The following is a 24,051-nucleotide window of genomic DNA, read 5'->3' as shown; positions in this document are numbered from 1 at the left end:
TGGGTTGATTTTTTAAAGTTAAAACCAAACCAACCCAAATATAGTCGAGTTTTTTTTTCCAATATCAAACGAAGTCAAACCAAACCACTAGTCGATTTTTTTTTTCCGATTTGACTCGATTTACGGTTTGATTCGGTTTTCGATTTGGTTTTGTACACCCCTATTCCAAGTAATGAAGAGTGACAAAGACAAAGAGATTAGTTATGGAATTAAGAGCTCGCTTCGCACCTGTTATAGTTAGTATATTTTATGTTTCCAGTTCAAGTTTGTACTAATCCTATACAAATGATAACCGATGTTCTTAGGCTCACAGGTCTAATGTCACTACAAAAAAACCTTTGTAATGCTTAATTCCAACAACCCTTATGTCGCCACAGGAAATCTTTTGTGGGCAACTTTCCAATTTTTGTTGCAAAAATAGCCGTTTTTCTTGAAGTGAATTAAGAAATAAGAGAAGTCATTGCTATGTTACCAAAATAAAGCTACTTTAGTATTTATTTTTCTTAATAATAAAGTATTAAGTGAGACTCAGTAATAATAAAATGAGAATGGTGCAATTTAGTAATTGTCAAATATGAAAGAAACACATGAGAGACTAGTGAGAGAGGGCAGAGAGTGGAGAGAGATGAATTGTATATGTATATCTGTCGAATAATTGTATATATTTAATTGATATACATATGTATTTGTCTGTCGAGGGAGATTGGGAGATGGAGGAGAGAGGTGAGCAAGAGAGGGCAGAGAGTGGAGATAGACGAACTGTATATGTATATCTATCAGATAATTGTATATATTTAACAGATATATATATGTATTTGTATATCTCGCGAGCGAGATTGGAAGAGGGAGGAGAGAGGCGAGCGAGAGAAGTGAGCTAGAGAGGGCATAAATGGAGAGAGGCTAATTGTATTTGCATATCTGTCATATATATGTATAATTTGTATTTGTATATGTATAAGTGACGTAATTACAACTAAAATTAAGCTGCGAGCCGTAATTAATTCAAGAGCAACTTTCACATATAGCAAATATAAAATTTTTATTTGTATGTTATAGCTATAGTTTGCATAACTGCGTTCCATATCAAATTTTATGTTTGTTATGGAGCTTTTGATTTGTATAATTCGCTGGATACATCCAATTTTATACAAATTGTTCAGTTTGGTATAAATTCATGTATACATTGTAATTTATATAATAAGATTTGTTTTTATATAATTATAAGTGTATAGGACGAAAATATATGTATTTGTATATACGTACACTTTTCTCTCGCTTTATACAAACACAAACGCATTTTATACATTTATACATTTGTATACCGAATGGGTAATTGTATAACGAAAATGACTAATTGTATACCGAACCAAATGGCAAAAAAATGGGATATTTACTGCGAATTACAAATAAAATAAACTATGGCTATAACATTTAATTTGAATTAATAGTTTGTTATTTCATACAATTTTCCTTTAATTGAAACTATAGTTATGTTAGTTAATTAACTAGTATATATTTGTTTATCCGCGTAATTTTCCCTTTAAAAAATATATGCAGAAAATGTTTAGGTTTACGAAGAGATCATGATTCACGTGTTTTAATTTTGCTTATAAGTTCGCCCTGACCCATTTTCATGTAGTGTTAATGCTATGAGATTTTTGCCATGTCTCCGATCAATTGGTAAATGGCAATAAGTAGACTATGCTTTTAAATTTTTCAATACGATTATATTTTAAAAATCTTAAAATATTTTAGTCATTTTAAAAAATAGAATAATTTGTCGACAATTTTTTTCACTGCACACATTATCAATTTATTTTTAATTTCAGCATAGTTTTATTCAAACACAAAATTACCTAATTATATAATCAATTTCAACCCTTACCAAAATTGAGTGAGTATTAAGTTAAAAATCAAAACTTTTAGTACCTCTCAAATAATTCTTTTCTTTCAACGGACTAGTATAGCCTATAAAATTCCTCCCAAATCATCTCTTTTCTTCCCTATCTAAGATCACTCCCAAATCATATCCTTTCTTTCCTAGCTAAGATCACTCTCAAATCATCTCCTTTCTCCCCTAGCTAAGATAATGGGAAAGACAGAAAAACGAACAAACTCGTGTCCATCTTCTACTTGCCCACATTGTGGCAGAGTATACTATGACATGTCCTTGTGGTTTGAACATGTAGGCTTGCAGGGCTGCTGTAGCTACTGCCGCTGCAAGGAGGGAAAAGAGAAAAGGTAAGAGCCCCAATTTTTTTACCGTTGTAAATGAATTTCTTTGCATAGATACCAAAGACACTTTTTGTTCGACAGGATGTAACATCCCTATTTTCAATACCAGCAAAAACTAGATAAAATTAAAAGATACTTTTTGATATTTAGAGGAGTATTGGGGATTAGAAATGTCAAATTGCAAAATGAGAACTAGTTATGGCTATGGTGATAAATAAAAGAGGAAAAAACTTGTTATGGAGAGAGGTAATTGTGACAGTTTGGTGAACTTACGGGGTGTTTGAATCTAATTTAATACACATACGGTTAGAAAATTAATAATTTCTTTTTTGTAATTTGATCACATCATAAAATAAAGTAGATCAAATGAACAACACTCTTAAATTTGAAGTAATTTTGTGAGGCTTGAAAATATCAATTGATACATTATCTAAAAGGTTTAATTATTATCGATATATTAGATTATCATAGTTAATATAGAATGTTACATAAATAAAATTAAATCTAGATAAAAAGAATGAGTATTGAATCTTAATTAGTTACATTCATCTTGGTTTCATAGAAGTTATGCCCCAATTAATTATAACCCTTACCATAACATCAATCCCTATACATTGCTTTCGTGTTGCCCTTATCCCACTCTCAACCACCGCCCCCAACCTCGACCACAGGTACCACTTTGACCTTCCTCTCCCAAACTGCATCCATAATATTTGTCCAAAGTATATATATAAATTAAGAAGATTTTTTATGTTTTGCACGATTGTAAAGCAAAAAAACTAAATGTACAATAGTATTCAAAATTACATCTAATTCGTAGCCCATTTCAAACATGTTGTAGCCTAACAAAAAATGGCCTACCTATAACAATGTTTGAATAGTTGTGATGTAGAAGACATGAAAATCAAGTTATTTCTCCTTCAATCTGTGCGATGGAGATTAAATTTTTAAATTTTGTGCAAGTTTTTCAAACTCATATACAATATATAATCGTATAGCAACTACAAAAAATGAAAAATGAGGGTCAATGCAATCCTAAATGCTTCTTTCTGAACTATAAAATAGTTGAAATTAAATTCAAAATTGAAGATTCTCAAAAATCAGAAGCAAAATCTGCTCCATTAAGGGTGTGTTTGGGACGGAGGTTTTCCAATTTTTTCATGTTTGGTTGGCTTAAAATGTTTGGAAAATGTTTTCCAAATTAACTCATTTTCCTCAAATTTAAGAAAAATGATTTTGCTTCCAAAAATAATAAAAACATTTTCCAAAACTCTACTTCCTTTAATTTTTTTCTTACCCTACCCATACCCCGTACACCCTTCCCATTCACAAAATAAAATTAAAAGTTTTACATTTTCTTATTTTTAAAATTTCAAATATATTTTTATCCCTACCCCCAAACCACCCCCAAATCAAACAATAAAAAAATTAAAAATTATTTTTGAAAATATTTCAAATTTTAAGATTTTTTTTTACCTTACCCAACCCCTACCTACCCCCCACCCCTATCAATTTTTTTTTTCAAAATATTTTTGAGAAGTATTTCAAATTTTTTACGCCAACCCTTATCCCTCCCTCCCAGGCCATTCCCATCAAAAAAAATTGCTTTTGAAAAATATTTTAATTTTTTTTAACCCCCCCGTGACCCTATAAAAAAAATTCTTACAAAGATTGTTTTTGAAAAAAAATAAAATTGGCCAGGTCTTGGGTCATATCTCAGGGTCGGATTTTGGAACGGTCATCAGGATCTTGTCCTAGTTTGGTGTCGGGGCCGGGTCTTAGATCAATTATCGGTGTTGATTTTCAAATCATAGAGTATTTTTTTAGTTTCAAGCCAAAAATAAAAGATATTTTCTGAAAAATATTTTTCATTCACCAACCAAAAATTAAAAAATATTTTCTACTCACCAACCAAACATGAAAAATTAAGTTAAAATTCTTTTATTTTCCAAAAAACATTTTCTAGAAAAACATTTTCCTTCGTACCAAACACACCTAAGTGATTTTAGTTAAAGGATCAACAAGTATATATATATACATAATCTTCCGGTAAAAAGAAGAATAAACACAAATTTCAATTTATATTTTTTTTAATACAATTTTTGGCCATATACATAGTACATTCAGCACAAGGAATTGTGTCGGCTAGACATATAATATTCTTTAATAAAAATATTTTATTACTTTTTTATTGAAAACTTAATATTTTTATATTTCTATAATCTTTCATATTTCAAAAATTCATAAATTACTGTATATCCTGCAAAAATATACTCAAAATTTATCGTCAATCAACCGATTTTTCAAAAAGTTCAAGATCGTTTTCTTTGTCATGGATAAACAATCTAGAAAGTTATTATACCTATTAATTTACTATTTACAATTCGATCGTAATTTTAACCACCAATAAATATTATATAGACGAGCATTATAAGGATGTAAAATTATGTTTATAATTCCATTCAATTCATTCTCAAGTTGACCTACCAGGAAAGCTATCAGTAATGTGATTATTAATTTTACAATTACTTTTGAGCTCCTAATTAAATAATGTATACATATGGTAGTTTTTTTTAAAATAAAAAACAAAAGACTTTGAGTTATATATAATAACTAGATTTTGTTGCCCGTGCTATGCACGGGCCCAATAACATAAATGGTATGTTTCAGGGCTAATACCGAAGTTTTTGAAGCAATTGTTTGCGTGGATAAAGGAATAAGTTTTTTTATCACAAACCTGTACTTTCTTTGACGCTATTCAAGGCACAATAAGACTACCCACATACAACATTTTTGAACAATTTTATGTTGTCAATTATCACGATTTAATTTTAAGAATCAGTCAATTTTTTTTTCCAGTTTTTTAATAAATATTTTAAGTTGTCAATTATCACGATTAATTATATTTTATACATAATTTTTAACGATAGATTAATTTCAAGAATCACTAGAATTTTTTTAAATGTATTTATTTTTGAAATATTTTATGTTGTCAATTATCATGATTTATAGTATTTTTACGATAGATTAACTTCAAGAATCAATGGAATTTTTTGTATCTTTTTCAAAACATATTTTATGTTGTCAATTATCATGATTTATAGTATTTTTACGCAATTTTTAAATATAAATTTTTTTAAAAAATAAGACAAATAAATTAAAATGGACCCAATATATATTATTTTTGTTGTCTCAATTTATGTGACACAAATGAAATTTGGAGAGTCATTGAATATTATATATTATACTTGGGCATAAACTCTCTTACGCACGGGCCCAATAACTATTATTTTTTGTCCTAATGTATGTGACACATATAAAATATAGTGAGTTATTTAAATTTAATATGATTTTTAAATATTTTAAGTTGTTAATAATGTAATTTATAATATTTTTACGTAATTTGTAAATACTTAATATATATTACTCCACTTGTCTCAATGTATGTAGCATAGATAAATTTCAAGAGTTAATCAAATGTTGTTAATTGTTAATATTTACAATACATTTTACGTAGTTTTCAGTAATTTGACATTAAATAATACATATTACTACTTTTGTCTCATTTTATGTGACATTGATAGATTAATTTTAAGAATCAGTCAATTTCTTTTTTTGTGCATTTTTAATAAATATTTTAAGTTGTCAATTATTACGATTTATTGTATTTTATACATAAATTTTAACGATAGATTAATTTCAAGAATCAATCGAAATATTTTATATGTATATTTTTTTAAAATATTTTATGTTGTCAATTATCATGATTTATAGTATTTTTACGATAGATTAACTTGAAGAATTAGTGGCTTTTTTTGTATCTTTTTCAAAACATATTTTATGTTGTCAATTATCATGATTTATAGTATTTTTACGCAATTTGTAAATATAAAAAAAAATTAAGACAAATAAATTAAAATGGACGCAATATATGCTATTTTTGTTTTCTCAATTTATGTGACACAAATGAAATTTGAAGAGTCATCCAAATTTGCACTTTTTTAAATATATTTTTTTTAAGTTATTAATTATTGTTATTTATAATATTTTTATGTAACTTTCAAATAACTTCCTAATTTATGTGATATGGATAAAATTACAAAATTAACCCTTTTAAAATGTCTTCCAGATATTTGAAGTTGTTAATTATTATTATTTTTAATACTTTTTTGGTAATTTTAAAATGATATATGTTATTTTTTCTGTCTCAATATATGTGACCCGGATAGAATTTTGAGAGTTAACCTATTTTATGGTAGAATTTTAAATATTAAATATTTTAAGTCATTTGTAAATGATTTATTATATTATATTATATTATATTATATTATATATTATATAAACTCCCTTAGAAAATAAATATATATTATATATATTATATAGTAGAAAAAATGATTTATAAGTAGAATATTATATCATGTATTATATAGGGAGTTTATGATGGGACATTCAAATGTCCCATCATAAACTCACTCTTATATATAAGTAGAATATAATTAATTAATTATAAGACAAATGAAAATAGGAGAACCCACCCCCCGTCTTCCACTTAAGCATGGGATTTTCTTTTCCATTTTATAGATTTTGTTCAGATCCACAACCCCACCCCAAAGAAATGATATGTAGATATGTTTTTTGAAAAACAAGATGTGTCAAATAACTATACAAATAAATATGATAGATTCTTAGAATATTACTCTTTACTCGATTACTAAAAAATATAAGTTGATTTTTTTAGGATAATATTTTCTTGTCGAAATTATTTTACTTTCGTACTAAAGTATATAGTGTAGTAAAGTACGTACTAAAATGAACTTATATTTGTTTGTAAGAACACTGACAGTCATTTGGTGCGATATCACTCGCCATTGGATGTATTATTTCAAGTGGCGACTTCATTTGAAAATATTCTTAGGTGAGTACTTTATAATATATTGCAATAGAAGAGAGAACGTAAATTGATGGGTTAGAGTTTAGGCTATTAGATGTAGATAAGAAGACAAATGAGCCTACTTTTCCAAGTAATGAAGAGCGACAAAGACAAAGATTTGTTATGAAATTAAGAGCTTGCTCCGCACTTGTTATAGTTAATATATTTTATGTTTCCCGTTCAAGTTTGTAATAGTCTGATAACCGACGTTTTTAGGCTCACAGGTCTGATGTCACTACAAAAAACCTTTGTAATGGGCTTAATTCCAACAACCGTTATGTCGCCACAAGAAATCTTTTGTGGGCAACTTTTGCCAATTTTTGTTGCAAAATAGCCATTTTTCTTAAAGTGAATCAAGAAAGAAGGGAAAGTTACTTTAGTTTTTTTTTTTTTAGTTATTTTTTCTTAATAATAAAGTATTAAGCGAGACCAGTAATGATAATGATAAAATGAGAATAGTGCAATTTAGTAATTGTCAAATATGAAAGAAACACATTTTTAGGATATGTTTAACTTAAGGGGCAAATAGTCGATTTTGAAAGAACTTATTATCAATCTACTCTTATTATCTGACTCAGAAGGGAAGAACTTGCATAGACCTCCTTCCCTTCTTCCATTCCGCCTCAAAGAGTGAGTAGAACCAATTTAATCACATTTTCATGTTCCAATTGTTCTTTATAAAATGGACTAAAAAGTTGTCAAGTAAATTGGGACAATATATACATAATTTCGTTCATTAAATTCTCCAAATTGAATTTGCGCTGGCCTTTAAATTCTGGTAGAATTATGACAGATTGCCTACCATTTTTATCACCTTATTGTTAATGTCTACCACTTGTGATTTAATTGTATAAATATTTTTTATATGATGCATAAAAGTGAAAAACAAAAGAAAAAATTGGTAAATATATACTCCAGCTATACATACAGAATAACAAAAAGAAAGAAGAATATTAAAAAGGTACTACAAAAACATTGAAAATGAACCACTGTAGTTTTTTTTTTACTCTTGCTTTCATCTTTTTGCTCACTCGGATTCATAACGATTATAGGTGAAAATGTTTAGCATCCGAGCAATTTCTCTTTTGTCGAAGCACTGTAGTTACGTTCCTTTCTGGGCGAGAACAACGTTATCTACTGGCGTAGCCAACGACGTCGTTTCTTTTCCTTTTTCCACTGATTTTTCCTTTCTGAACCTCAAAACGACGCAAACAAACACTGAAACGGCAAGCAAAACGACGCCGGTAGCTCCACAAACCAAACTGGAAATCAACAACACATCCCTCACATGATCTCTGCTGTTGTGATGAACTGCCATTCCTCCTCTCTCTCCGCCGATCCACGTCACGTTCTCCGCAATCGGCTTTGCTACCGGCGGCTGAGTATTCCGCCGGCCGTCATTACCGCCGAAGAACGACATCATCTCCGGAACCTCATCGTTTGTAGTCGTTGTAGTGGAATCTGAGTTTTGATTCTCCGTCGTCGTTAGCCCGTGCTCCGCCGGACGAAGCTCTCTGCAATTGGATTGCAACGACGATAATACTATGACGATAAATGTGAGAACAACAATCTGGAGATTTTGCCTCATTGTAAAAATTATTGAAGAGTAGTTGAATGACAAAAAAAAAAAAAGTGGGAGTAGTAGATGAGATATACTGTTGTTGTATGGTGGTGAATTGAGCTTGATATAAATGCAGTGTGGGAGGTAGCACATGTATTAGTTAGCCAAGTTTGTCAAGTTCTATAACCCATAAAGAATGCGCGTGATTTCTTGTCGGGTGAGACGCATATTAAACACTCAAGAAAGGTATATTTCTGTTGGTATTAAAATAAATTTTTTACGCTATCAGCAACCGTAACTAGTGTATACAACTATGAGTTAATGACAAGGTTGGAACAAGGCAGGGCAGAGGGGTTTATTGGAATTTTTGAACTACGTGTTGTTCATCTTGTATTCCTAAGATACTTAGAGCAAAAACTTTGAAGAACTTGATAAGAAACAACAAAGTTTAAAGAGTATTTTCAAAACTAGAAAATTAAACTAGTAGAGAAAATAGAACCAGAAATAAATTAGAAACAATATACAAAATATTTTTCTTTAAGAAGAAAATCGAGCCCACTGAATGCACAATGTCCCCTTAAGGAAATTATTCCCCTCAAGTACCCGAGGTTAATGGAATATATCCTCCTAGGATAAAACGATCTTATTCATCGGTGTATCGATACCTAAAACCACGGTGTCAGCGAACCACTCAACGGCAGTAAAGTACACTTAGAATACTAGATTTAGTAGTCGTAGAAGAAGTCAAGAAAAATCATTCTCTTAAAATGAGAGGAAATCTCTCAATTTATAAAAAACAAAGGGTAGTGTGAAAATGTTCTTATTGTGCCTTACCGGAAATGTCACAAACCTTTGGAAAAGTCACAGTCCTTCGGAAATGTCACAACCTTTCATAAATGTCACAACTTTTCATAAAAGTCACAATTTTTCATAAAAGTCACAACGTTTCATAAAAGTCGCAACTCTTCATTTTCCATTCACACCTTTTAAAACTCAACACTACGTACATTAGAGGCGTATTCAGGAGGGGGTCATCGGATTCACGTGAACTCATGTTCCCCTCCTGAAATCATATATTTAAATATAGATATGTGAACTCATAGTTGAAGTATCATACCATGCGATTGGTATATGGTTGGGTGCACCTCTCTAAGTGAAGTTAGAAATTTGAATTTTTTATTCTCTCATTTTATTTTCCTTTCTAAAATTGGATAACGTCTCTTTAAGTGGTTTGGATAGGTAAAAATAATTTTGGATCTATAATTTTTAAATTTCAATTATTTTTAGTGATAAGAACCTAAATTTTAAATCGCGATCAACTTTATATCTTAGATCCACCTGTTCGTAATAGTGCACACATCATCTCAAAATTCTAGATACAACTCTGAGTAGTACATTCAACTTCTTTATATGTTATTTTCATATTTTAAACTCACTTCATAAATTTTTTGACTCTGTCATGAATTATAATGTTATCTAAATTAGCTTCTTCATATTGTCCGTCTCAAGTTAGGATAAAAAATTAGAGTCACAGTAGATTAACAAGCAAAGTAAAACTTAGCTAGTCCATGGTAAATAGTCGTCTTAATTTCTACGTTAACAAATTACTTTAAATTGATTCGCATAAAAGCAAAATTCCCGTGAATTACTTTTATAGCAAGTTACAGTATAACTTTCGCAAGTTTTGAATCAGAATAAATTTTTAATTGTGATACTTAATATTTTACTATGATCCTCACAATTTCAGTTTGTTTGTCTTATTTCTTTTAGTCTGTTTAAAAAATCATTTTTTGCAACTTTTTAATTTCAACTTCTCACATGATATGTTTAAGATTATAAGTACAAATAATATTTTGATATTTATTATATATCTTTAATTTAAGATCACAAAATTCAAAAGTTTTTTTTTACTTACTTAAACTTTGTGTCTGGTCAAACCAAACAAACAAATTGAAACAAAGTGAGTAATATATACACCCAAATCGAACTATATAATTATGTAGGTGTTTGACTATAGATTCTAAATATTTTTCACTTTATTTAGAATTTATCATGAAGTCAGAGTTGAAGATGATGTTGTATTTAATTATATATTTTTATAAAGAATACTCGAGATAATGTTTATGCCTAAATATATCTCGATACAACTTTAAAGTGAAACGTGAATTGAAGTGCGTTATAAATTATTTTCTAAATTAAAATACAATTTCAAGTTAGATTTGAAATATTCATAGTCCAACACTCATTTTCAAATAATAATAATAAAGATAATTAAAAAAAGATAATGTATTTTTTACTGCCAAAGGATCCAAAGTTTCATATATAAACAACAGAAAAGGGTCTGATATACCCCTCAACTTTGTCATTTAGAGCTGATATACTCCTCGTTATGAAAGTGACTCATAGATACCCCTACTTATATACAAATGGTTCATATATACCCTTTTCCTCTAACGGAAATGAAAAAAATTAATTTTAGTTTAATTTTTTTATTTTTAAAAAAAAATAAAAAAAAAATATATATATATATATATATATATATATATAATCCCATATGAGTATATTTAATCCTCCTCAAACATATTTTTGTTGATTTTTTTTTTGTTTCAATGACTAATTTAGATTTATTTTTTTGATGGTCAAATTTATTTATGTTTCACTAATATTCTTGTAAAATTTATTATAGATGACCAAATTTGTTTCTTCAAATACAAAAATTAAATTACAATATAGACAAAAAAAATAGTTTTAAATTATAATATTGCCACAAAAAATAGTTTTAAATTTTTTTCTTTTACACTAAGGAATGAAAGAAAAAAATAAAATAAGAATAAGAAACTCAAATAATTATAATCAAAGAAGTCAAAAAATAATTTATGTATGAAAAAGATTAAAATATACCTTGAACTTTGCTATAAGAATCATATATATCCCTAAATAATTTTTAAGAAAATTAAAAGTCAAAAATATAAATTTAAAACTAATTTTTTCACTTCTGTTAAATAAAAGGTATATGTGAGCTCATTTTGTAACGATAGGGGGTATATATGAACCATTTGTATAACGATAAAGATATATATGAGTCACTTTCATAACAAGGGACATATCAATTCTAAATGAAAAAGTTGAAGGTATATCAGGTCTTTTCCCTATAAACAATGTCATACAACATCTTATATTCACAAATTAATGGGCACTCGTGAAACAAAGAAAAAGAGAGAGACGGCTTATCTGACACAAAAGTCAAATGCCCTAAAAGCTAAAACCTATCATTAATGGGCCACGTTAATTTGGTATGCTTAATAATCCCTTTAATCATTAGTATGTTGCATTTTGTCAAATATCTTTTGGAAAAAGATGGCAACTTTTTGAAATTTATAGCTTCAATCATGCACACACATTTTTACAAATTACAATATGTGTACTTGTTTTTAATGAAAAATTATCATAGTAAAGTTTAAAATTTAAATATCTGATCAATTGAGGTACAAAATGTCTACATGATCACGTAATTTGAATACATGTCACGTAATTATTAAGGTTTTATTTCCGAAACTAAAATTTGAAACTTCTAATTACAAGATAAAAGTTCCAACATATAGTCGTATAATCATGTGGATGGGTCCTTAACACCACATTAGAAAATCTAAAACAGTAAGTACGTAATTTCATGTTTCGAGTGGACATATGTTCTTGTCCTCTTATTAAAATTTGTGCCAACAGAACTGTTTTCTGTTTTAATAAATTTAAATAATTAAATTGTTGTTATTGCTTGTTATATGTACAGTACTGTTGAGAGTTGGCACATGGAAAAAGTTCTTTTAGTTCACGAGAAAGTATTCTCAGATATTTTAATTTGTTTTTTATTTTTGTATCTCAATGATCCAAATTGTACCAACAAGAAAATAATGTAAAGATTCAACTCTTTTATGCGTGCGTGAACCTTTTAGTATTGATGTAATATAGGGTAAGTTTTGGGTCGTGAGTCACCCATGTGGACCAATTCGATCGAATCTGTTTTGCCCTATCTAATTTAATTAATTAGTTAAATTGGATAATTCTTTTAAAAGGATAGGTGTCACGCCCAAAATCCCATTAAGGTGAACCGTCACCCGTTGCCGAGGAGGCTCGGGAGGACCAACCTGTAATCATGCTCTATCTATGAACATTTAAAGGTGTTGCCATAGTGGATAACATGTTTTCATGAAAGTAGATAGTATTAACAAGCCAAAAGAAAGTGCACATGACTTGGCCGTTGGGACCATGATGTCTAAGACACGAGGCACAACCATACTTCACTATACATAGTCTACAAAGCCTCTAAATGATAAAACATTATGGGGTTAAGGTCAGGACATGCCCCGCCTTACACTCAGCTACCATACAATACCAAAATACATGATATAGACTCGGAAAGCCCCGAATCAACCTGGAGCTCACCAATAGCCGCTGGATGTCCTATTCTCCTACTGGGGAGATCTACTTGCTCCTGTACCTGCAACATGAATTGCAGGTCCCCCGAGAGAGACGTCAGTACGAGAGAATGTACTGAGTATGTAAGGCATAAAGTACTGTATGTGAAATAAGAACTCAAATGAAATCATATACCAATGTAAGGATACAAGACCACATTTTCTCATATTATGGAATTAGGTACTTTACATTCTTTTTTTTACTTTATCATTCTTTACTTTACACTCTGTGCACATCATATAATACAAATGACCAGCTGATCAGTGGTAGACATATAAATCGGGATCAACCCATGCTAGGCTTTCCTTTAACCCCTGGGATACCACCCGTAATATTGGGATCGACCCATGCTAGGTGATTCTTCCACCCCTGGGATACCACCCATCAATAAGCAGATTCATTTAATATCTTTCCATTAACATTTGAGATGATTCTTTTGGTGGTCATAGCATTTTGAGTTGTGGGACTATGTAGTTAACAAGTGACGTGTAATAATCATATAATGTAGGAACAGCAACGTAGAGAATAGTTACACAATTAATGAAATGCATAGGAGCTGAAATAATATATGGACCTTATTTAGTTAAAAGGAGAACTCATGCAGGGTATTCAATGTATATGTACAGATTTGACAATGAACATGTATTGTAACGTGCAAACATGTTAAAGAGTGAGAACAAGGTCATAAGTCGTGTTGGAGCTGGTAGGCTGCCACTATGTGTCGAGGACGAGTCTAGATTTCATGTCAATTAGTAGGAAATCGAAAAGCCTTACATACCTTGATGTACCACCTTGTAGTTACCTTGAAGTACCTTCCTTTCTTTTCAAATACTAATCTACAATAGAGTAGGTGATAAACTAGTATTAGTAGTTATTAAACATGCTTAGGCAGTCCAATCTCACTCAACAATAATGCTCAGGCAGCAAACTCGTAATTACCAAACTAAGGGTGTTCTTTCAGTCCCCGCCTTCTTTTATTGCATTTGTACACTACGCAGCTATATTTCAATATCAACAATTTACACTCTTTCCAGACATCAACCAAGCTGTCCCCAATATGTTTACACATCAACCTGTCCCAAAACAATCCTAACAATCCAACATACAATAGAGGACGTGAAACCATTGTTTCCCATCATCATTCCACGAGTTCGTATCAATAATATACTTAAAATATCATACTTAGACTCGTATTTAAGGAAGACAAAGATAAGGCAGTCACTTTACCTTAATTCTTATAACTCGTTTTCTTTTTAACTTTAACTCTTCAATAACTTGAGCTTCCCTTGAAAGAGATTGAGTTTATCCAAGAACCCTAGGAAACTTGTGGCTGCTGCTATGCTTTGAAAGAGAGAGGAGAAGCTTAGAGAGAAATCTGATTTTTTATCTATTCTTAAAAGTGAGGAAATGGCCAGCAACTTAGGGATTATAAAGGTCTTATTTTTCCCCACCTCTTAAGTTTTAATATCAGCCACTAATTTGTCAAAGTGGTCTAAGTAGGTGATGCATCTGCTTGAAATTATATATACACAAAATGGGCCCTTTATGTACTCATCTTGGGCTGCAATCTTTCCCCTTTCTAATATTAAGCCATGGGCCAGAATTATACCCTTAATTTGGGCCTTAATCTTTATTGGGCTCAAGTAGTTGAACTTGAATAGATTGGTGTGAGGCCTTATCTCCATTCCCTTTTCCTTTTTATTTAATTTGGGCCTCAAGTGAGCCCACTAATGCATGAAGTAATCTTCCCCATCTACCTAGCACATTTGAGCTAAGCAAGTAGGTGACACATGCTAGCTTTATAAAGTCCAACAAGCACCTCAATTCTTTTATTCGTTTTCCGAGCGTAATCTCCTTAGTTTAAGTCGAAACTTATATACACTTGATCACCTTAACTTTTAGACTTACATATAGCCCTTCAATCCAGAATTTAAATACTTCTAAAATTTAACGTTCACTCGATCGTGCAATATTGCAATGTACGGGAGTTACCCTTATAGCTTCTTTATTGTCACCATTCATCTAGGAAATCAAGTTCATTACTTATACCACCCAGCTAAATCAAGTTCCACATGTGTAGAACTTGTACACATAAAATACGGGGTGCTACAATAGGGCAGAACAGTTACACTGTAACTGTTCAACCTCTCCTTAAAAGACTCCTAGTGAAAGTAACTTTTAAGAGACGTGAAACGTAAAAAAGAGAGAAGAGGAAAAACGTGAGAAACAGGAAAAACAAGCGATCAGTAAAGAAACAGAGAAGTAAGTTTCTTACACAAATCAATCAACACTCTAAGAAGACTCTTAGTTTGTGAACAAAGACCGATCTTTATTTCCTTGAGATTCAAAGAGTGATCCGGAGCAATCTCTTTCGACAACAAAATCAACAAAAAATATTTTCGTGGCAAGTTACAAGGTACACATCTTTTTATTGTTTTGCCTTTAAAATTTCTTTATTGGTATCAGAGTCATCGTTAATTATCCCATAATTCGCTTCTTCCATGTACATTCAATGTATTGTTGATAAGAAGGTTTGTAGCAATCTGAAAATTGATTGTACAATAAATTTGATCAAAACTCATTTTTTCATGATCTGCTTGTTTGTAGCTTTCCGAAAATATATTATAATGAAAAAACGGATTTAAAACGAGTGATATATGAATTTTTAAAAGTTGGCTGTATTTTTTTACTTTTCCGAAAATATATTATAATGAAATTCCTAAAAGGACACATTCTTTTTCCAAAAGTATGATCCTAAATAGGGCACAAATCTCATCCCCAAAAAAAAAAAAAAACTCCTAATTTTTTTTTTGTCCTTACGGTATAATCTATGTATAAACAGCATGTATATATTATACACCAATAAAATACCTAAAAAACAATAGCTACCTTTCCTAATTACACAATAAAATATAAAAGATATTTATGATTTTTTCTCTTTATTGTGATTTGTGACAATTGGACTAATTTGTCCAATGCATGACAAGTCCCTTATGGATCAGCCTGCTTCTTAAGACTCACAACTGAAAGCCCATTAATCAAATTTCAAATTTTCCTCTTTTTCACACAATCTTCCCATATTTGGAGTACAAAGGTAAGATAAGAAATAGGATCCATGCCATTCAAATTTACTACAAAAGTACTACTACTTCACTCACAATATATTTGTCAAATTTACACTTGTAAGGGTCAATTTACCAAATCTCTATTTAATAAAATGAACTTTTGAGTTACTTTATTCTTAAATTTAATCACTTTTGAAATCTCTTATGGATCAAAATAGGTTTATTGTCACAATTCACTATCAATTTAAGAAGCTTTTTACATCATTACGATTAAAGAATTAAAATGTGAAATTTGTATTTTAAGAGTAAGACAAGTAATGATATGATAATAGTTCGTATCCACCATCTTCGATTCTCCTCCGTCCTCTTATCCATAATTTAAAAAAGAATTAAACAAAAATTTCTTAATATTATCTTCAAAAGCTTACTTGGATATTTAACCAAATTGATTCTTCAAAACTATAATCTATTAAAACTGTGGAAATTTTGTTTATAGACTTATCCCTATGCTAAAATAAATCTACCAAACTCTATACTCTAGACTAGACTAGAGAGAATTTGCTGTTTTGTTTGCTCAGAAGAACGGTTGAAGAAGGAAAAATAGGGAATTCCGAATTTATCTTCCAGAAAAATGGCTAATTACTCCAAGGCTCACGTTTGCCAGTGCTTGAGCCGGCTGTCGACGGTTCGCCGGAGCTCAACGGTTATGATAATGGGAGAGAGGAGGAAGACGGGTATAGAATTTGTTGAGGGAGTTTTGGGCCTGGCTCATGGGCTAATTCAATTGGGCCTGAAGCCCGGTGATGTCGTCGCCATTTCTGCTCTTAACAGGTACTTACTTATCTGCTGACTAGCTGCAAATGCATTGTATGAGGTGGTTGGATGGTTGATATGTATTGTTTCGTAACGTATCATATTATATTGTGTTGTGTTTTATTGTATCGTATTATATTGTTTTAATGAATACAATGTTCGGATAAACTCTATAGTTACATAGTGTTAATTACACACAAACAATTTGAAAGATAAACCCACAAAATAGGATACAGATAGAACTACGATAAAAAGGTAGGGACAAAATGAGAAAGAAAATAAAGATGCAATCACATCAAATTGATTGTTAAAATGAGACTTTTCGTCATTACATAATGGATTTGATGATACGATACAATAAAATTTAAGTAACAATCAAAATAACGTGTTAGAGATAATGTGAAGTCATATCATTTCCCTCCTTGTGAAGTTTGAACAATATTTCTTTAAAAAGGTTCTAAGTTGAATTTGATAGCTAAAATTACATATTAAGAGTAATTGCTAACATATTCACTATTTCAGAATGAAATTTGACCTTTTGATGGAATATTTTGTTAGAGAAGACAATAAAGTGTATGGAAGCTTTCGCCACGGAACTATCGTTGAATTGTTAACAAATCTTTTTCACCATCCAATTTTTGTTGCAGTGATCTGTATTTGGAGTGGTTACTGGCAGTTGCATATGTAGGAGGGATTACTGCACCTTTCAATTACCGTTGGGTAAATACACAAACGCTTAGTCTCTAATTTTCCATTTGCTTCTGACATTGTAGGACATGGGGTTAAGTATTTATTCAAATCTGAAAAGTCCATACAACACAGCTCTTGGTTGTAAACAATTTAAATATATATAAACTAAACTTCTATGAGGAAGATGAAAATCGGTAACATGGATAAGTATTCCTATTACAGAAAAACATTGATTTCTGTATGATATGGATGGAAGAAACTGTTCTGGATACAAGCATGTTCTCCTAGTAACTATTCTCAGCATGCAGAGCCTGGAAGAAGCAAGAGCAGCTCTTCAGGTAGCAAAGCCAACAATATTGGTCCACGATGCAACCGGTAATTTCTGGAAGTTCGAGTCTTATGCTGATTCTGTGCCTTCTCTAAGGTGGCAAGTCCTAATGAATACTCCTTGTGAAGTTCATAGCACTAATATTCGTATGTGTTCAAGCATTCATGACCAGTATGAATATAGATTTTTTAAAAATAGTATTCTTCTTCTGTTTATTAATTTATCATTCTTACATCTGCCAGGATTAACTACTGAACAGCTGAAAAGAAGTTGCCAAAGGAGTTTAACAACAGACTACCTGTGGGCACCTAAGGAAGCAGCTATAATATGCTTTACCTCAGGCATATATGCACTACCTTTCCACATGTGTATTTCCTGTTCTTCCATTTCTTTACCGTGATTCAGAAAGTGATTTTCAAATCCTCTCACACCTACGGAAACTAACAAAATGAAATTCTAAGAGAAATGTGGTACTGGAAATATCTTTTTCAACCAAGGAACGTAATGTCTCTCCCACAATTTTATCTGGATCAGATTAGGAAAATATCTTGTTTCTTAGCCTCAGTAAAGTTATTTGTCTACTAGCAAAATTCTTGAACAAGAAGATGGTCATTCTGTGTATTTGCTCCACTGAGAAATGTGTTGTGTAGGTTGAGTCATTGAACTGCATGTCCAAAGTAATTCTTATCTGTTCAATTCTTAAACCCTCAATCTAATTGTGTGTCTCCTTTTCTGGTACAAGGAGCATTGCTAAGTCCATTGACTTATATTTAAGATTTTTTTTCTGTTTCCTAATGACAATAGGGACCACAGGGAGGCCAAAGGGAGTTACCTTAAGCCACTCAGCTTTGGTGGTGCAATCGCTTGCAAAAATTGCAATCGTTGGTTACGGTGAGGATGATGTATGCTTGTCTGTTGTGATAATATGGATGTTGCAACCTAGATATATTATCCAAATGTTTGAAACACATGCCAATTTGATTCATGTTATTTTCTTGCAGGTCTATTTACACACTGCACCACTGTGCCATATTGGTGGTATATCATCAGCCCTGGCCTTGCTAATGGCAGGAGGTTGTCATATTTTACTACCAAAGTTTGAAGCTAAATTGGCTGTTGAATCCATAGACCAGCATAGTGTTACTTCTCTCATTACAGTTCCAGCTATGATGACTGATCTGATATCTTTTTATAGGTAAAGCACTCAGCTGTTCTAGTTGATGCAAAGACGAGTTTCAATAGGATTTATCTTTTGATCAAAGTTGAAGTGAATAATAACTGTATGGGCATACATATGACTGGATTATCAAGCTTTATCCTTCAAAGTTTACTACCAATATCAGTTTGTAGCATTATTTCCTTTTGGTTTTACAAGGAATACTTTTTTTGATGTCCTGTTCTAAGATTAAAAGAAATTTGTTTCTCTTTTTGGGCCAATTTTCAGTGGTGATTGATTATTTTCTAGGTTTCTCTGCATGGACAACTTAGTTCATGATAAGTGCAATTGTTTGATTCTACTTTCACTTGTCATAGGACGGAGCACATATCTGTAGGGTCCAAATCTGTGAAGAAGGTTCTTAATGGAGCTGGGGGTCTTTCATCTGGTCTTATCAAAAATGCAATTGAGATATTCCCGAGGGCTAAACTTCTTTCAGCTTACGGTATGTTGGTCTTGTGACTGCTTTGACATAGTTTCCCATTTTCTCTGTACTTATTTTTTCTGAACAAATATTCTGTTGATAGCAGCAGATTGCAAGTTATAAAGTGGTGTTCCTGATGTATGACATATATCATAAACTACACATTGTGTTAGCATTACAAATTTATAGTGGCACAAGTCCGAACCTTCTTGGTGTATTCTGTGAAGTTAGCTTCATGAATATCTACTCTTCCCTAAACAAATCATTCTGTTTTAGTTGTACTCTCCTGATAAGTGTTCTTTTAAATGTTTTGCAGGAACGACCGAGGCGTGTTCTTCTCTGACTTTCATGACTCTTTATGACCCCGCGAGAGAGAGTTGTATCCAGCATTCTTATGCCAACAGCTCCAATTTGGCACATAAACCAGATGGTATCTGTGTTGGAAAGCCTGCTCCACATATTGAAATAAGGATTGCTGGGGATGATTCATCTTGTATAGGGAGGATTTTGACACGAGGTCCCCATTTAATGCTTGGATACTGGGGACAAATGCCAAGCAATAATTCTTCTCCAACAGATGAATGTTGGCTTGACACTGGTGATATAGGGCATATAGATGATTGTGGAAATATCTGGCTCGTTGGGCGCTTGAAGGGCCGAATAAAGAGTGGGGGAGAAAATGTTTATCCTGAAGAGGTAAGCCTCCAGACTTTAATGCTTTCGTTCTCTTCGTTCAATTAAGCTATCAACACAAAAGAGAACTGCCTACGTGAAATCTCTTTAGTTGATGAGAAAATGATATATGTGTGTTAATTATTTTCTGGTAATAGAACACCATAATTTCTTTTTGCATTGTTTCTATGGGAATGTAATAGCCTGTAAATAATTCAGTGAGTTTGTTTGTGACACAGGTGGAAGCTGTCTTATTGCAACATCCAGGGATTTCTGCTAGTGTTGTTATTGGGCTTCCCGACTCTCGCTTGACCGAGATGGTCGTTGCCTGTATTAGGCTGAAAGACAATTGGCAGTGGACTGATTCAAGCTCTAATCATCCGGTTAACAAGAACGAGCATTGTTTGTCCAGCTCTGTCCTCCAGAACTTCTGTAGAGCAAAAGATTTGACAGCGTATTTTCTTTTTTCCTTTGTTGTTCAAATGAATTCGATTGAAGCAAGTCTTTCTCATATTCCATCCCCAATCTCAGCCCTCTTGAATCTTGATGTTTGATGTGCTTTGATACATATTGATGACATATTGACATGTAATATTTTGCAGGTTCAAAATACCCAAGAAGTTTGTGGTATGGAAAAATCAATTTCCAATGACAACAACTGGGAAATTAAGAAGAGATCAAGTGAGAGCACAACTTATGTCTTATAGGCAGTTACCGCCCAGCAGACTATGACTCCACCTATTCTTCTCTTGTGTTTTTTTGAACGGCTAATTACATGGTAAGAGAATACAATAGAATGAAACAAATACTGAGAGTTTTATGACATGGTGCTTGGAAAATATGCAGCTGTTCCTCACTACATTTAGTCATTTTGTTCCGTATCTCAGATTATTTAATGTATTTGTTATTTTCCCATTAAGTTGTAACCTACAATATACAGTTTTTTTGTTTCATTACGCATATACTCATACAGATTCTTCTTTGTTCACTATGTAACATCAAATGGAATAACATCCTGATTCATCGAAACTGAATGGTCATGAAGTTGAATATTGTAGTGCACCTATTTCCCAATTTTTGTTATTTCTTGCTTATTAGGCATTGCTAATCAACACAGAAGCTCATCGTTGTTGCAGGAAGTCAAATGAAATAACTGAACCATTAAGGATTCTGTGTTGAGAACCATACATTTGATTAGTAGTTACTTTTGAAATATCATGCCTAGTAGGTTTCATCATTTTAGCATATAGAACACTACTTTAGTAGGACGGAAACTGCTCTGACAATATAGTAATTGCCAGTAGCTTTTACAAATTATTATTCATGGGTTATGTGTACATGAAAAGAGAACTTCTGATGATGTGTGTAAACATCTGAATAACTTGAGATCATATCTATTAGATTTTTGCCAAGTCTGCTCTCACCTCAAGCCATGATAACATAGTATTGAAAACAAGCTCCACACTTTCATTTGGTTCACCTATCAGTTGATGCCACATTCCCGGGTAAATATTTATAGCCTTGTCCTTACTTCCTGCCGATTTATACACAAGTTTAGCAGCTTCAGGATCACATACCTTATCTTCCCCACCTTGAAGAATCAGCAAAGGGACTTGTAGTTCATGAGAGTTCTTCTGTATATACTCACAGACTTTCAGAAGCTCTAGTGCAGTGGCAGCTGGTGGCTTCTCGGAAGCCACGCGATTTGGACTGTTTGAGATAATCTTTCTCTTCCACTCCTCTTTGTATGATATAGATGCAGGTGGTTTGGTGATCACAATCCTCCATGATGGTGCTATGAAGGCGGCCAACGGTAGTAGCTTCTCCAGTGGCCAAACAGGTCTGTATTTCTTTGACACTCCAAACATCGGTCCACTTAACATCAGACCATTCCATACAGTCTTTTGCCTTAGACATATGAGTGTAGAAATTGCACCACCTAATGACTCACCATACAGGAAAGCAGGGAGCTTCGGGTGATCAGCACGAGCAGAGTCAAAGTACTGTATACAGTCTTGGACTAAAGGTTGAATACACGGTATGTAACCAGGTGAGCCTTCTGAGTAACCGTGACCTTGTAGATCAAGTGAACAAACGAAAAATCCAGCTTTCACCATAGCTACTGCATTTAGCTCAAAAAGCCAACTGCTTTCAGACGTATAACCATGAATCATGCCTACAAGGCCTCTTAACTGATTACTTGATTCAGGCTGCCAAGATTGTGTGAATATCTTCATGTTTTGTTTGTTTGACATGAAACTTTGTTTGTGCATGATTTTATGTTGCTTGTAAAACTCCTCTCTTGTCAAGTTACCATAAGGGCTGTTCTCATTAGATTGGAAAATTGGGTGAGACATTGTATGACTAGTGAATTTGTGTTTGTGTTTGTGTTTGTGTCTATTTGAGTTGATATATACACACAAATGTGCATTATGATATATCTATGTTGTTCAATAGTACTGATAGGTTGGGAGTTTAACCTCCCAACTGTTTCATGCTGGGGTAATAAATGGAAATATGAGACATGAAATCAATTGCATAAATTTTAAGATAAGGATTTTATTTATTTCCACACCAAATTTGACTTCTTATAAATTTCTGTTTATTTTGTTGCATAATTTTACTCACTAATAATTGACAACTCTTTAATGTAATAATTAAGAGGTTGGTGATTTGTTACATTCTAGTGATAAAATAAAGGGCTAGTTAGCTATAACCTTAGGACATGCCATGTAGCCAACTTATTATGAATTCAAAGTGAAACTCATAAAATTTTCAACTTGTTACTCTCTCCGTTCCTATTTACTTGTCAAATATTTTCTAGTTCCTATTTACTTGTCAAATATTTTCTAATTTGAGTTCTATGAAGGACAATTCTTTTTTCTATTATACCGTCAATTTATTATCGTTGAGTTAACATTTTTAAAAAAAAAATATAGTGAGTAAATATGTTTGGAATCCTCTCATTTAATAGGGATAAAATGATAAACTCACTATATTAATCATTATTTTTTAAATAAGTGTGTCAAGTTAAAATTTGACAAGTAAATAGAAACGGGGGACTATGAATTAAAAGTGAAATTCATTAAATTTTAGACAAATATCTTGTTACCTCTAAACTTGACATGATTTTTTTGGAGCACCTGACATAATTAAACCAAGCAGCTGAGGTAGAAGCATTATTACAATGCAATTTTGCCCAGGGGCGGCTGGTAAGCTTTGAAAAAAAGACTTCGGTCTTAGGCCCCCAAATTTAGGGGGCCCCATTTTTTACTTTCTTAGGTAGGATTAAATTTAAAAAAAATAAAAATAGAACTAAGACTCTAAATTCAAACGGAATTAATGAGATGACTTGAAATGACTATTACTTTTGACCTTTTCAATGTGTACTTTTTTAATTGTACAAGGTATCTTTTTTTTTATTTACCTTATTCTTTTTCTAATTTATTTTTATATATTTTATCCTTCTCTCTTCCTCTCTTCCTCTCTTCTATTTCTTCTCTCTTTCTCTTTTCAAATCTTACATCTCTCTTATTCAAAACTTAATAATTTACTTGTTCTATTGATAATTTCAATTTAAAAAAAATATAGTTTATGTTTTAGATTTGAACAATTTGAAGTATATGAAAATATTTTTGGTTTTC

At 31.7% G+C, this 24,051-nt stretch overlaps 3 protein-coding genes and 1 pseudogene across 6 annotated transcripts in view; 1 reads left to right on the top strand and 3 right to left on the bottom strand.

Moving 5' to 3' along the window:
- Window positions 1-24,051, bottom strand: part of LOC125836542 (nuclear transcription factor Y subunit A-7-like) — a 158,952-nt gene that overhangs the window by 17,378 nt on the left and 117,523 nt on the right. The gene's annotated exons all lie outside the window — the stretch shown is intronic.
- On the bottom strand, window positions 8,253-8,753 carry LOC125836384 (uncharacterized). Its single transcript, XM_049515559.1, has one exon. It carries the CDS (start codon window positions 8,751-8,753, stop codon window positions 8,268-8,270), a length of 486 nt encoding a protein of 161 aa, XP_049371516.1. The 3' UTR covers window positions 8,253-8,267.
- LOC125836544 (2-succinylbenzoate--CoA ligase, chloroplastic/peroxisomal) lies at window positions 16,841-21,263 on the top strand. The gene is made up of 10 exons (XM_049515721.1): window positions 16,841-17,095; window positions 17,725-17,797; window positions 18,076-18,241; window positions 18,338-18,436; window positions 18,900-18,997; window positions 19,097-19,290; window positions 19,629-19,756; window positions 20,052-20,431; window positions 20,647-20,861; window positions 21,010-21,263. Exons 1-10 carry the CDS (start codon window positions 16,896-16,898, stop codon window positions 21,137-21,139), a joined length of 1,683 nt encoding a protein of 560 aa, XP_049371678.1. The 5' UTR covers window positions 16,841-16,895; the 3' UTR covers window positions 21,140-21,263.
- LOC125836537 (caffeoylshikimate esterase-like) lies at window positions 21,479-22,853 on the bottom strand (annotated as a pseudogene).

The sequence above is a fragment of the Solanum verrucosum genome, unplaced genomic scaffold (genome assembly GCF_900185275.1).
Source record: "Solanum verrucosum unplaced genomic scaffold, falcon-dt-bn FXZP01000278.1, whole genome shotgun sequence".
Lineage (NCBI taxonomy): Eukaryota > Viridiplantae > Streptophyta > Magnoliopsida > Solanales > Solanaceae > Solanum > Solanum verrucosum.
Note: the sequence above shows the minus strand (reverse complement) of the source record. Positions and strands in the feature narration are given on the sequence as shown.